This window comes from Ictalurus furcatus, chromosome 8 (assembly GCF_023375685.1).
Source record: "Ictalurus furcatus strain D&B chromosome 8, Billie_1.0, whole genome shotgun sequence".
In the NCBI taxonomy this organism is placed as follows: domain Eukaryota; kingdom Metazoa; phylum Chordata; class Actinopteri; order Siluriformes; family Ictaluridae; genus Ictalurus; species Ictalurus furcatus.
In genome coordinates, this window is record NC_071262.1 from 26,550,630 (window position 1) to 26,566,712 (window position 16,083).

Consider the following 16,083-nt stretch of genomic DNA (forward strand, 5'->3'; position numbering starts at 1 on the left):
ATATATTCTTGTTTATCAAAAGTGTCAGGAATAATACATTTTTGTTCTGAAAGCAGTTAAATTGTTTGTGTTTCAAAATATTAGCCTTCTTATGCATGTCAATTATAGTGGACACCAGGACCATCTTAATGTACTTAATATCACTCTACAGCCATAATCTGTTCATTTTTTTTATTATATTTTCAAACTAAAATGGTCCTGTGGTAATTAAAAATTAAATTACATTTAAGTCAAATTAAATACTAAATACTTAAATGCTAAATACTTCAGCTTTGAGGCTAGATTGGCAGAAATCTTCCTTGGCATGATTAGAGTCTGCATCTCAATCATCTTGCGTCCTCTGGTTAATTTATTTGACTTGTTTGCGATGCATTATTTAACGACTTACAACAGTCCGTAGCATGTTTACTTTAAGTCTGATTTAAAGTCGAAACGGTCTTAAACGAGCAGTTTGCTGTGAGCTGGTAAGAGTCTATGTGAACATGTGGCCTAAAGAGAAAGTATTGATGTTTTACACAGCTGGAGAAGGAGATAAATATGATATCCGAGCACCCAGGGAGAAATAAAGAGAGTTTAGTGTGTGTGTGTGTGTTTGGGGGGAGGGGTCGATTAGGGAAACTAAAGAGTGTAGCGGGTTGGTTTAATCACTCTTAAAGTAAGGGTGTGCTAACTTTTGCACTCAACTGTATATCAGTTGCCTGTAAGGTGCAGACTGTCAACATGTTTTATTCTCAGACTGGAGGAAAAAAAAAAATAATAAAAAATCAAAATTGCTGCACCGGGCTGCTGATGACACATAAGTACGATAATGAGTCTGGTGGACTGAAACGCTGCCAAAGTTTATATTATTGCCAAATTTTGTCTAATCCGCTCCCATTATATACACACACAGTCATTATTTTAATGCACCATAAAACAAGCTATTATAAGGACTAAACGGAATTGGGAAAGAAGACAATGAAGACTCTCTCAGACTGCAGAGAAACCTTGCGACGCTGGTAAAAGACACGTTTTATTTATATAGTGTTTTTAGCGAATGCAATATGGCTTGATAGAGAGTGCAAGAATAAGCACGAAAAACAGCCAAAAACAGTCATGTCCGTGGTCTCACCTGACAGTCGTCCACCTTGGTCTTCATCACGCCCTTCATGAACTCTTTCTCCCTGCTGGGAGAGACGCCGAAGCTGTTGCCCATGCAGAGGATCTCGGTGCGGCCCTCGGGGTACGTCACTTCGACCGAACCGTTCAGGATCACCGACCACGAGTCCAGCTACACACACAATTCGAACCGTGAATCAGAAAGTACGGCGGGTTGACATGTACAAGGAATTCGTCTTGGTGTACTGGTGCTTAACAATAACAGCAAAATACAATATATGTATTTTTTGATTGAAATTTTTTTCACTTAAGCATTTTTTAAAACTTTCCCACGGACCCACTGCAATTACACCATGGACCACTAGGGGTCTGCGCACCCCCCAGGGTTGAGAAACACTGCTGTAAGAGACCATGGTGGGTCCTGAGCATTGTTAAGGAGACCAGTTGCAGATGGAAAGAAATGGTTTTTATGGCGTGAGGGTTTGGTTTTGATGGACCGCAGCCTCCTGCCGGAGGGAGTGCCTGGAAAAGGTTGTATCCAGGGTGAGAGGGGTCAGCCACAATCTTAACTGCCCGCTTCAGGGTCCTGGAAGTGTACAGGTCGTGAAGGGGTGGCAGATTGCAGCCAATCACCTTCTCAGCAGAGCGAATGACACGCTGCAGTCTGTCCTTGTCCTCGGCAGTGGCAGCAGCGTACCAGGTGCAACGTTCAGATACAACGCATTTTATTATATTGAAGGCACTGTCTACACTTCAAGAAACCCAGACCAACTGTATAAAGTGTGATTACACTACATAGTAGTGAGATTACACTGTCAGATATATAACATTTTTAAAAAGGGAGATTCAATAATAAAAAAAAAAAATTAATGAATAAATAAAATATAGTTAACTAGACTGACCTCCTCGCCGTCGTTAAGGACGATGGTTCCGGCTCGCTCGACGACGGCGAACACCATGACCGCACACAGCTCCCTCCTCACCGACATGGTCATGTTAGCAAAGGCCGGCAGCTGGTGCATGAACTCCAGCAGTTGCTCTGTGGACCCCGGCGAGAAAGAGAGAAGACATGTTACAGAGAGTGAGAGAGAGAGAGAGAGAGACAGAGAGTGGTAAAGAGAAGGACACAGCAGCAAAGACAGAGAGAGAGAGAGAAAAGAATAGAGAGAGCAGACAGACATATAAAGACACAGAAACAAAGAGAGACACAGAAAGAGAAAGACTCAGAGACAGAGGAAAAGAGAGAGAAACAGACACAGGATGAGAGAGAGGAAACGGGGAAAAAACAGAAAGATACAGAGAGATGGGGGGGCGAGGAAAAAATGGGATACGCACAGAGAAAAAGCAATACAGTCAGAATAAGAGAGGGAGTACAGTGAGAAACAGACAGGCAGAGGAAAAAAAGAGAGAGCGATAGACGTGAGAGAGATAGAAGGGCGAGAGAGAAGAAAGATAGAGAGAGTGAGAGAAATAGACGAGAGAGCGAGATAGAAGCAAGAGAGGAGAGAGAGAGAGAAAGAGAGAGCGATAGAAGCGAGAGGGTAGAGAGAGAGAGATACAGTGAGAGACAGGCAGAGAAAAGATAGAGAGAAGGAAGAGAGAGAGAGATATAGTGAGAAACAGACAGGCAGAGAAAAGAGAGTGAGATGAGAGAGAAGAGAGAGAGAGAGTGCGAGAGAGAGAGAAGAGAGCAAGAGCGAGAGAAGAGAGAAGAAAGAGAAGATAGAAGAGAGAGAGAGAAGAAAGAGAGAGAGAGAAGAGAGAGAAGAGAGAGTGTGTTCTGGAAGCTCTGAAGGTGGCCAATACTAATGCAGTTTGAAGGTCAGTTTTCATCCTGAGTTCACGTCTCTCAAAACCCATGAAGGAAAAATAAATAATTCAGAATTGGTATTGGTTCGTGCATCAGTGTTTACTGTGCTCATGAGAAATAAGAGGGTCACTTTCTTCATGTCACTTATTGCGTTTAATAAATCAACTTTGCTGTGTGACAGAGCTGGGAAGGGGGTGGAGTGTGATTGTGCATGTGCGTGTGCGTGTGTGTGTGTGTGTGTGTGTGTGGTGCCCCCTTGCTGCCCGCGGCATGTCTGGGTGCTGGCCGGTTTGTGTTAAAGTGTCAGTGTGAAGCGCCGGTCTGCAAATCAAACTTTAATGCGCTTGGGGAAGCCCTGTCACGCAGTTGACCTAGAAAAAATATTAACCCACCCCCCAACCACCACCCACCACCCTCCACTGTCCTCAGTCCACCACAACATGAACTTCCTCGAGCAAGCAAGAAAAAAAACCCCACTTTGCTTAAGTTTATCTCTTACAGTTCTCTCTTTCAGTTCATTTTACATGCAGTTAAACTCCAAACTTCCTTAATAATATCACCAACTCGACAACCGTCAAAAATCATCCGTCTCTTGTGATTAATTAAAGCGTATGCATCTTATTCAGGTGTGGGCGTGTCTCACCGATGTCATCATCCGTGCGGTCCATGGGGTCTTTCTCTAGGCAGTCACGGACGATATCTCGGCTCATGAGAGGATCGGAGGCGCGTTCGATGTCTTCCTCATCGTCATCCTCTTCGGAGTCGACGGCGGTCTCGGGCAGGCCACTCAGGTCCATGTCGCCTGGCTCGCTCTCTGTGGCCTAAGGGTCAAACGACAACGCACAGTCTCACTGAGTATATCTAAAAAAAATAATCTGAAAAGTGCAAGAAATCTGATTTTGCAAGATATGATCAATCCAGTGTGTTTACATGCACTTCAGTAATCTGATCATAGGAGCTACAGTCAACAATCAGGTTTTCTAAGAACATAAAAAAAAAACTCTGATTTCTTGCTCTCAATCATACAGTATCCAGGTGCTGAAAGTAGATGTAAAAAAAAAAAAAAAAAAAAAAAAAAAAAAAAAAAAAAATTTAAATAAGTGTTTATGTGAAAAAAAGTTAATAGGTTGAATACACTCATATTTAGGGGTCTCAATAAAAGATTTGGTGAAGTCTTTCATTCTTTTAGTCTTTACCCACTTTAATCCGGTATAACCCAGCACAACACGAATAATCTGATAACTGACAAAATGTCACACCATTAAATTGTGAAATTATAAAAATGGGCGTATAAGTGCAGGAGCGTGTACACTGGTGTCCTAGAGTAGCATTGAAAACCGCTGCAATGAAGTAAATATAAGATAAGAAAATGGATGGGTGGATGGATGGATGGATGGATGGAGGGATGGAAGAATAAAATAGAAGCCTAAAAACTAAGATCCAGGAGAAGTATCAAAAACCATTGCAACGAAGCAAATATAAGATAAGAAAATGGGTGGATGGATGGACAGATGGATGGGTGGACGGATGGATGGACGGATAGGTAGATCGATGGGTGGATGAAAGAATAACACATAGAAGCCTCAAATCTAAGATCCAGAAGTATCATCAAAAACCATTGCAATGAAGCAAAGATAAGATAAGAAAATGGATAAACGGGTGGATGGATGGACGGACGGACAGGTGGACGGATGGATGGACGGGTGGATGGGTGGACGGATGGGTAGATGAAAGAATAACACATAGAAGCCTAAAAAAAGCCTAAAAATCCAGGAGTAGTATCAAAAACCATGGAAATAAAGCAAATAAAAGATAAGAAAATGGACGGACGGACTGACGGACGGGTGGGTGGATGTATGGATGGATGGAAAGTTTGAAGGATGGAAGAATACCCTAGGGGCCTAAAATCTAAGATCCAGGCGTACCATCAAAAACCACTGCAATGAAGTAAATATAAGATGGATGGAAAGGATTTTTAAGAATAATCTAGAAGCCAAAGAGCTATGATCCAAGAGCAACATCAAATACAACAGGAATGAACCAACATAAAATAAGATCAAAATAAATAAGTAAGAAAGTAAGTAAACAAGCAAGCAATCAAATAAATAAATTAAAATTAAACAGCAGCAGCAAATGAAGAATAACCTAAAAAGCCCAAAATCTAAGCTCCAGGAGAAGTACCAAAAACAATTTGCAATGAACAAATATAAGTATGCAAGTAAACCAATGAAGAAATAAATGAGTTTTAAAAAATCCTACCGATTCAAGTGAGCTCACTCAAAAAGCCGAAAAGTAGAAAACCCACCGTCACTGTACACTGACTAAAAGTACAGAGAATGAGCAAAGCAAAAAAGAGACTCTCTTCTGAGCTCACATCAAACCTATTCATCAGGTCCATATCAATAACTACACACAGACGGTCAACCAGGTCACGTCTGACACCTCCGAGGGCGAGAAACGCCCCGAGACATCAAAACACACACCAAGGAGAAGAAGAGCAAGAAAACAGATGTCACCTGCTTCAAAAGACCTCATGGTCATGAGAGGCTAATTCTGCATGCAGGTAAAGCGCAGGCCGCCGCCTACCTCGCTCACTTCACAGACTATAATAACAAAAGAGCTGCGCACCATGCATTAGCCATTACAGCGTGAGACGGCCCACGAGGAACGACTCTCACCTGCCTCAGAGGTGCTTTTCGCCTAATGGAGAACACCCACGATGCACTCCGGGTGAAGTGTCTGCAAAAATCCATTCCTGGCATCCTCCTCATCCTCATCCTCACAATGCCTGATGCTGAGCGAGCTGAATATTTTAAGTCCTGTCGCACCATGTCACTTCTAATCAACTGACGTCCAAACGACTCATCAAATATTCACGCACTATGGTACGAAGAACCACTCGGAATCTAGCTGGATCTGAGTGGGTGGGGTTTTCCTCTATGGGGCGGAGTCAATGAGGGTGGGGTGAGAGGAAGAGTATTACAGTGGTGCATGTTCATTTGTTGCTTAAGAAAGCCATATTAAACTTCAGGATCTGGTAGGTTATTTTGAAATGATCCTCGAAATGATTTCAAAGATTGTTTTTTTTGTAACATTTGACCTTGTGGTACATGCTAGAGGTCGAGCTAAGGTTGGATTTCAAATACGATAAATCTCAAAAGATCTGTCTGTAATCATCATGTCCGAACAATCCTTGAGATTTAAATTCATTTTGCATTTGATTTGTTTTTGATTTATTTTATCATTTGCATTGATTTTGTTTTTATATAGAGTAATGAATTTATCTTATAAATGTATCTATTTTTAAAATTTAATTTTTGCATGTTTCATTCTTTCATAAATATTATTTTGTACCTATCTGCGGTGATGATTTTTTTCAATTTATTGACCGATTCATTTAGTGTTTAAAAAAAAAAAAAATTATATATATATATATATATATATATATATATATATATATATATATATATATATATATAGAGGATCCTAATTTGCATATTAATATAGTCTGTAATGTCTTGAGATGACTAAATGTAGGCCCCAACACCGTCGTAAAAAAGCGACCTTCGGCTTCGGATTACCCCTGCCAAGGAGGAACGACGAGCTCAAAAGGGAGAATATTTAGCAATAAAATTCTTATTATATTTAAATAAGAGAAAAGCAGAGATCTATTCATAACAATGGCATCATAACACATCCTATATTCAGAAACACTTAAATGTTATGTAATGCCTTGGAGCATGAATAGCAACAATTCCAGTACATACTGTTTAGCTACACAAACAGACCACATCAGGACACTGAGTTTATTCAATTTATGCTCCCTGCTGATTTCAGCCAAGGTGTAAATCGACCATCATGAGTGATGTACGTTGAGCAGCTGGAGAGATGTTTTGCCTGGGAAACCATTAAGGGCTAATCAAGGAAGATGCTGGCGGTCGCTGTAAACGGGCCGAACTATTTTTCAACTGCTGAGTGCAATCCGCATTGCTGTTTGGACGGCTCAGATGAGCGTGAAGCGAGCGTTAATAATTCAGACGGCTATTCTTGGATCAATGCTTTCAAGCCTCTTTGAAGAACTTGAGTAATGATTTATTTAAATGCAAAAAAAAAAAGGGCAGCCATGATGCTAACTTCGCTGAGAATCAGGGCCAATTCTTTAAGCCGAGCCCCAAAGCACTGTGGAATACCATCAGGGAGAGAAGACAGCTGTCTGGAAATGTGTTTCGACTGAATCAGCTAAAGAGGACTATTATAGAAAACATATAGAGTGTTAGAGATCCTAATCCGGGTGTCAAACTTCCTTCTGCATTTCCTTATAGTCTATAGAGGTTCACGTGTGCAGGAAGACGGGGAACAATAAGGAAATGGAGAAGTAGGGATTGTGGAAGGAAATACTGTAGGGATTGCAGAAAAAGGGGTGTGGCGTGTCAGGAGTCCATTAGGTAGGGAGGGAAGGAGGTGTTAGGAGTCATGAGTGCAGTAGAGAGTGAAGCAAGAGGTGCAGCCAGTGATTAGTACAGTAGGGAGTGAGGGTTGGAGGTGTAGGAGTCAGGAGTGAAGTAGGGAGTGTTAGGAGAACAGTACGGAGTGAGGGTAGGGGTGTGGAGAGTGACGAATGCAGTAGGGAATGTCAGGAGTACAGTATGGGGTGAGGGTAAGGGGGTGTGGAGAGTGGCGAGTGCAGTAGGGAGTGTCAGGAGTACAGTATGGGTGAGGGTAGGGGGGTGTGGAGAGTGGCGAGTGCAGTAGGGAGTGTCAGGAGTACAGTTTGGGGTGAGGGTGGGGGGGGTGGAGAGTGACGAATGCAGTAGGGAATGTCAGAAGTACAGTATGGGGTGAGGGTAGGGGGGTGTGGAGAGTGGCGAGTGCAGTAGGAAGTGTCAGGAGTACGGTAGGGGGTGAGGTAGGGGGGCGTGGAGAGTGAGTAGTGCGTGTCAGATGTACAGTTGGGGGTGAGGGTAGGGGGGTGTGGAGTGTGACGAGTGCAGTAGGGAGTGTCAGGAGTACAGTTTGGGGTGAGGGTAGGGGGGGTGTGGAGAGTGAGTAGTGCAGTAGGGAGTGTCAGGAGTACAGTACAGGGTGAAGTAGGGGGGTGTGAAGGGTGACGAGTGCAGTAGGGAGTGTCAGGAGTACGGTACGGAGTGAGGGTAGGGGGGTGTGGAGAGTGTCAGGAGTACAGTTGGGGGTGAGGGTAGGGGGTGTGGAACGTGACGAGTGCAGTAGGGAGTCTCAGGAGTACAGTATGGGTGAGGGTAGGTGGGTGTGGAGAGTGACCAGTGCAGTAGGGAGTGTCAGGAGTACAGTACGGGGTGAGGGTAGGGGTGTGTGGAGCGTGACGAGTGCAGTACGGAGTGTCAGGAGTACAGTTTGGGGTGAGGGTAGGGGGGTGTGGAGAGTGAGTAGTGCAGTAGGGAGTGTCAAGAGTATAGTACGGAGTGAGGGTAGGGGGGTGTGGAGAGTGTCAGGAGTACAGTAGGGGGTGAGGGTAGGGGGGTGTGGAGCGTGACGAGTGCAGTAGGGAGTGTCAGGAGTACAGTAGGGGGTGAGGGTAGGGGGGTGTGGAGAGTGACCAGTGCAGTAGGGAGTGTCAAGAGTACAGTTGGGGGTGAGGGTAGGGGGTGTGGAGCGTGACCAGTGCAGTAGGGAGTGTCAGGAGTACAGTATGGGGTGAGGGTAGGGGGGTGTGGAGCGTGACCAGTGCAGTAGGGAGTGTCAGGAGTACAGTATGGGGTGAGGGTAGGGGGTGTGGAGCGTGACCAGTGCAGTAGGGAGTGTCAGGAGTACAGTATGGGGTGAGGGTAGGGGGGTGTGGAGCGTGACCAGTGCAGTAGGGAGTGTCAGGAGTACAGTATGGGGTGAGGGTAGGGGGTGTGGAGCGTGACCAGTGCAGTAGGGAGTGTCAGGAGTACAGTATGGGGTGAGGGTAGGGGGTGTGGAGTGTGACCAGTGCAGTAGGGAGTGTCAGGAGTACAGTACGTGGTGAGGGTAGGGGGGTGTGGAGAGTGAAGAGTGTCAGGAGTACAGTACGGAGTGAGAGAAGGCGTAAAGGATGGAGGTGTAAGAAAGAGGCTGCTTTCACTACAACATCACACAGCCACTAACAAGACTTAAACAGATGACCATCAGGCCAAGACCACAGAATTCACACACACACACGTGTGCACACACCATTCTAATGCATGAGGACATCACAAATGTACTCAGTGAATCAATTAAGCAGTGGAGCAAACACAAAGCCAAACACAATTAATCCGAACTGGAGAACACACACATGAATAGTTACACACGGGTCAGCTCTCTTTAAACAAAACGATCGACTCGATAGCCCATCACGGCTCTTAGGGGTCACTCCAGGAAGAAAAATGTTTAAATGATAAATATTGACTGAGAGAAGTAAGTACTCGCAATCGTATAAGCAAGGACTATTCAGCAAAATACAAGCGGCGATAGTAAAGACAGCGTTACGGAGCATGCAAAGGTTCTTCAAATCCCAAAAGGGTTGAAGTGTTTAAGATGTCTACAAGCTGGAGCATGAGTGTTACCTGGTAGATGTCGGACAGGCTGCTGCTCCCAGAGTCACTGGTGATGCTACATCCTGAGAGGCTGGAGGAGACGTGGGTCACCTGCGGGTGGATCCCGTCAGCCAGGTGAAGCCTGCTGAAGTCCGCTGGGAGCTGAAGGCCGAGAAATAAGGAGGATTAACACATAAGCATGTTCCACAAGATTAATAAATGGATTAAAAAAAAGAAAGTATGACATGTCATTTTAAAATAAATCAAAAATTTGTAGCATGAGAGCAATAAAACACTTCAGGGTGCACCGTTATTGGAAAATAATCCCCTTCGGATTGGTAACAGTAACTCTGCTAATAAGGCTATTTGTGTTTTGATTTTTTTTCCTAGCTTGAGCTATCAAATGTCATGTGCACAGTGTGATAAAGGTTAGCTAAAGATCATATGAAAATTTAACATAAGCGCATGTCAAATAGGGCTTTAAACAACAACCACCACGTTCAAAATTAGCCACCACAACCGAGATGATAAAGACATCGTATGATGAAGGCGAATGCTTAGAAAATCATCTCTGAAGCCAGGAAGCATTACTAGCAGGGTCTGGAAAGCAAGACGAGCCCTCAGATTCAGTTTGCTCACACAGCATTTAAGCTCCAACAGGAGCAGGCAGCGTGTTAAACAACATCCTGCACCTCACAGACACTCCAGCTACAAGCACAAAATGTCAACCAGGCAGGCAGTCACTTCTCATCTAGGCTTCCTCATCTCACCACCAAGCCCTCTGTAAACAGGATTCATAGCCAACACTGCTGTCGGTTAAATCAGTGTGTGTTGGCGGCTTTTGACAAATCTACAAGTCAGTCGATTTGATTTCATCTGCAACCTAGAACATTGTGTGATTTCAGTGGTCATTTAAGATTATTAGTGGTCACGCTTTGAGATCTTAATACAAAATTGTCTGACATTCCCAGAATGATCAACTGCTGTCATTGGTTGCAAAGGCACTAAATCGGTGAGCTGTGACAAAATTCATACAGCCACAAGTGAAAGCCTTTAAAAATTCTTTCTTAACAAAGGTTTTGGTGCTAAGTGAGCAAGCTAAGCTGTGACGCTAACTCAATCTGAGGTAACACATGCTATGGCGCTAACTGAATGAACAGTGTTAAAGAAAGCTGTAGTGCTAACTGGGCAAGATGAGGTAATGAAGGCTATGGTGCTAAATGAGCGTGTACAGGTTAAAAAAAAAAAAAAAAACGGCTTTGGCATTACATGAGCAAGATGAGGTAATGAAAGCTGTCTCTTTAACTGAACAAGATGATTTAAGAAAGGTTTTGGTGCTAATTGAGCAAGCTGAGGTAATACAAGCAATGAAAGTAAGTGAGCCAATGAAAGCTGTGGTGCTAATTCAAGCTGGGGTAAGAAAGGCCTTGGTACTAACCTAAACTGCACTAACAAAGGCTGTAGTGCTACCTCAAGCTGAGGTAATAAAGGCTAGTTCAAACTCCAGCTGAGCTAACTAAGGCTAGTACACTAACTAAGGCTGTAGTGCTACCTCAAGCTGAGGTAATTAAGGCTATGGTACTAACCTAACCTGCACTAACAAAGGCTGTAGTGCTACCTCAAGCTGAGGTAACTAATGCTAGTACACTAACGAAGGCTGTAGTGATACCTCAAGATGAGGTAATAAAGGCTAGTACACTAACTAAGGCTGGAGTCCTACCTCAAGCTGAGGTAATAAAGGCTAGTTCTAACTCCAGCTGAGGTAAATAAGGCTAGTACACTAACTAAGGCTGTAGTGCTACCTCAAGCTGAGGTAATAAAGGCTAGTTTTAACTCCAGCTGAGGTAACAAACGCTATAGTGCTAACACAAGCTGATGCAACAAAGGATATGGTGCTAATTGAGCAAGTTGAGGTAACAAACGCTATAGTGCTAACACAAGCTGAGGAAACTGATACAATAGCGCTAATTGAGCAAGCTGAGGAAACAAAGGCTAGATAAGCAAGCCAAGATAAGTGAGCTAAGTTAACAAATCCTATGGAGCTAACTGAGGTAATAAATGCTATGAGTGTAATGAGCTGAGGTAATGAAAACTCTGTTCTTTTGGTACTTATAAAAGTCAGTCTGTCTTATTGTTAAAAAAAAAATGCTGTGGATGTGCAGTATTCCTCAAATGATTCAAACGTGGCTTGTAATTATAGTGAAGAAGAAAAACAGATGTTAAGTGCCTTTCCCCACCCCCTCAATGTGATTCCCAGTGCATGAAATAAATAAATAAATAGATAAATAAATAAAGAAACAGAAAGAAGTTCATTGTAAGCATGCCCTAATAAGGTCATTACTAAAGAACAACAAAGTGCACATGGCTGGGTATGCATCCTTGTGCCTCATGAAGGCGAACCCCTTGTGTGTGTCAACCCTGTTTACATATCTAAAGGAGAGCTGTAGAAAAAAAAAAAAAAAAACGTCTATGGCGTCTCAACACGAAGAACAGTCTTGACAATGGAACTCCGATAAGAGCCCCAGAACCAATTTCAGCTAATCTCCGAAAGCAACACCTCAGACTTCTGGCTCCATTCCTGTCTGAGGGTATCTGAGAGAGAAATAGGCTTTTTCTTTTTATTTAAAAGATGCTATTGGATGTCTTCAGTCAGCTGAGTATAGCTTTCATATAAAATGCATCTGACCTAATTTCCGCCCCTCTAATCGTAGACATGCCGGAAATGCAGCCGATCCTCCTGGGAGATATCCGAGAGAAGAAACAATCTCCCGGCCTCGGCAGATACGGAGACCTTGAGCTAGAAACTGAAGCTTGGCGTACAGCAAAGAAAACCACGCTGGACCTTTAAAGTCATTTACTGGATGAGCTTGGTGAGGTTCGCACTCTTACACTTGTCCTCAGCATGAGTATTCCCTGCTCTTTCAACTGGTTCATCCATTTTAAACAATGTTTACAGCTGAAAGAGGACACTGAGGAGGGGTTGATCGCGGTGAGGAGTTCAATTCTATCTTTCATTGTACCCAGTAATGGCTTCTCATGATATTTCGATAGGAGGACTAAAATGAAATACTCATCAACAGCTTGATGGTGAAACAATCAAGGTTGAGCAATCTATTATACCATAAGGTCTCAATTCATTTTAAAAACATTGAGGCAGCTGTATTTGTGATTTGTAATTCATGTATAATTAAAAAGGGTTTGAAGTCTGTGAAGTTCTACTGGGTTCATACTGTGTATACATATAGCAATAAAAAACATTTCCTTAAAAGGTTCTTTGGACAGTTCCTATCGTCACTCTACTTGATAGGGAAACACCGTGTGGTACTGTAGATGTCTGCATACAGCCTTCACAGGTTCCACTAGTGGGACAAGCTCAAGAACTCCTTATATGGTTCTAGATTTATTTATTTTTTTTTTTACAACAGGCACAAGATCTTTGACCTTTCTACCTGAAGCTTATGGAAATATGTGAGCTATATCATTCAACATTTTGAGGAATTACTGCTAATGCAGCATCAGCAGATCTGTGTCCATTCCCATGTGTCTCCACGCCAAAATCAGAGCCACTGTGAACCTCGACCACAACACACCTGATGCACAGGCCTGAAGTCAGTGAACGTGACTGAAGCAAGGGTTACTACTCGACAGATGAGTGAATTTTCAAAAGGTGTCTCTTTGTTTGAGGATGGAACTGATTTGCACATGGATTTCACAGATCCTTCCTGGAGGAATTTCATTTGCACTGAGAGGTGTTATTGCAGTGTTTTAATTACACCACTGACAACCTCCATAGCCCCCACATGGAAACAAGTGAGAAAAGATCTAACAGAAGTGTGACTTTTCTTAAAATTAATTTGATGCCATGTGCTACAAAGTTCTTCAAACCAGACGGAAGACATGGTAATTAAGGGAGTGTGACAGAAACGTCAGACAGGCACAAGCAGAAGAAGTGGAATAGGCAGACTCTACAGAGAGTGATTACACCTGGCAAAATTAGCACTCACAACAAGATTCATTATCTACACTTTCTTGTCCCAGAATCCTCCTGATCCTACTTTTGATCCTCGTCACTGTAAGCTTAGTAATCACAGACAGTGATCTAGTACACATGGCCTAAAAGAGAAGTATATACCACCAGGATGCATTTATCTTTAGAGCGAGACTAATCACCGTTTCTGTTGGGTGAAGTATCGTGTGCCCATCAGATTTCAATCAGAATCCCAATGCTCCTCAAACAAGCCAATCTCTATTACCATAATGTCGGCAACCTTAAAATGAGCCAGCTTCATCTGCCACAGAATCAATGCTTTTTAAATGAGCTGAAATGATAATTTCACCATCTGCAAACTCCTAAAAAAAAGCAGTTTGCTTCAACAGATCCCAACACCCTTCAAACAGTGCACTTTACCATCCACTGAACCCCAACACTTGTCAAACCCCAAACATTACCATAATGTAAATTAAGCCAACTTCATCTTCCACAGAATCTACATTGCTTAAATGATCCATTCACCAACCGTAAAATTCCAGCAGTCCTCAAAAAGGCAGTTTGCATTTCAACAGATCCCAATCAATAGATCCCAGTCCCCATCAAACAAGCCGCATTCACCATCCACAGACCTCCAAAACTTACCAAACAAGAGAATCTCTACTACCATAATGTCATCCCCCATCAAACAAGCAATTCACCAGACAGAACCCCAACAATTACCAAACAAGACAATCTCTACTACCATGTCATCCCCCATCAAACAAGCCATTCACCAACGATAGAACCCAAACACTTACCAAACAAGACAATCTCTACTACCATAATGTCATCCCCCATCAAACAAGCAATTTACCATCCACAGAACCCCAACACTTACCAAACAAGACAATCTCTACTACCATAATGTCATCCCCCATCAAACAAGCAATTTACCATCCACAGAACCCCAACACTTACCAAACAAGACAATCTCTACTACCATAATGTCAACCCCCATCAAACAAGCAATTTACCATCCACAGAACCCCAACACTTACCAAACAAGACAATCTCTACTACCATAATGTCATCCCCCATCAAACAAGTAATTTACCATCCACAGAACCCCAACACTTACCAAACAAGACAATCTCTACTACCATAATGTCAACCCCCATCAAACAAGCCATTTACCATCCACAGAACCCCAACACTTACCAAACAAGACAATCTCTACTACCATAATGTCATCACCCATCAAACAAGCCATTTACCATCCACAGAACCCCAACACTCTTGAAACAAGCCATTTCCTTTGACCATAATATCAAAATCCTTCAAACGAGCCAAATTCACCATCCATAAATGGTTACAGTAATGCAATGCATCTTGAACAGGTCATTGCCCTTTCATAGTACCTCAATACCCCTCAAACAAGCTATTCCCCATCTACAGAACTATAACAGAATTCTCAAACAACACACTCACTATTAAGATAATGCCATTATCCATCAAAAGAGCCACATTCAAAAGCCACAGAATCCCCAAACCTCTAAAATGAGCCATTTGCCATCTGTATAATCACAGCAATCTTCAATCAATAGGAATCCATCAGAGCCCCAACACTGCACAAATAAGACTTTTTCTATTACTAAAACCTTAAAATATCTTACACACTATCTGGCACTGAGGGATTCTCCATACTCCTCAAAAAGGCATTCATTATTGAGTGAACTTCAAGCCCTCTCAAACAAATCCACAGGGTTCCAACACTCCTCGAATAAGACATTAGACATCTGCAGAACCACAGTAACCCTCAAATAAGCCATTTTTCTACAACCAAACCTCATCGTACCACAAATAAGCTGTTTAGCACCAACAGAATCTCATATCACACAAGACATTCAGCATCAACAAAACCTCCACACCCCTCAAATGAACCAGTTACAACCACCAGAACCCCAACACTTACAAATCACTATCTACAGAACTGCAGCAATCTTCATATTAAAAGGAAAAAAAACACCATGTCTTAGTAGAGAAGAGTTTTAGTAAGACGTTGGGCCACCATGAGCAGCAGGAACAGCTTTAATGCACCTTGGCGTCGATTTTACAAGTCTTCAGAAAGGTCCTTCTCTCAGTTGGCGTTCTGATGATGGTGGTGGAGAGAGCTGCTCTAAAATCTCACATAGGCACTCGATTGGTTTGAGATCTGATGACTTAAGGCCGTTGCATGTGATTTACATGATTTTCATCCTGATCAAACCATTCATTGTGACCTCGTACCCTGTGAATGGGGGCGGGGTCATCCTGAAAGAGACCACGCCCATCAGGATAGAAAGGTTTCCTTACAGAATAAAGGTGATCAGAAGAAGAAAAAAAGGTTGTATTCAGTTGCAGTGAAACATCCCTCTAAAAGGAACAAGTGGACTCAAATCATGCCAACAAAATGCCTTCCAAAGGATAACAGAGTGACTGTTTTTTCCTTTAATTTGTCTGTATGTGGGTAGACTGATGGTAATAAGGACACATGCTTCTCTCTCAGGCTTGGCCAATAAGTCAGTGATTAGACGGAAGAGCATTTCTGTTCAGTCTCCTTTTCTGTTTCAGGAAGAAAAGACGAGTAATTCAGCTGATCAATCATAGTAGGTGTCTAGAGACATGATCGACACTAAAGTTCCTGTTTGAAA

The 16,083-nt window shown here is 42.8% G+C and overlaps 1 protein-coding gene across 4 annotated transcripts in view; it reads right to left on the reverse strand.

Moving 5' to 3' along the window:
- The window catches only part of rapgef2b (Rap guanine nucleotide exchange factor 2b), a 124,571-nt gene that overhangs the window by 20,934 nt on the left and 87,554 nt on the right, over positions 1-16,083 (reverse strand). For all 4 annotated transcript variants that reach the window (XM_053631790.1, XM_053631789.1, XM_053631788.1 and 1 more), the window contains 4 exons: positions 9,454-9,585; positions 3,552-3,729; positions 2,001-2,137; positions 1,112-1,270 (listed from right to left, as the gene is read on the reverse strand). In XM_053631790.1, coding sequence (XP_053487765.1) covers positions 1,112-1,270; positions 2,001-2,137; positions 3,552-3,729; positions 9,454-9,585 — 606 coding nt within the window. The remainder of the gene's footprint in view (positions 1-1,111; positions 1,271-2,000; positions 2,138-3,551; positions 3,730-9,453; positions 9,586-16,083) is intronic.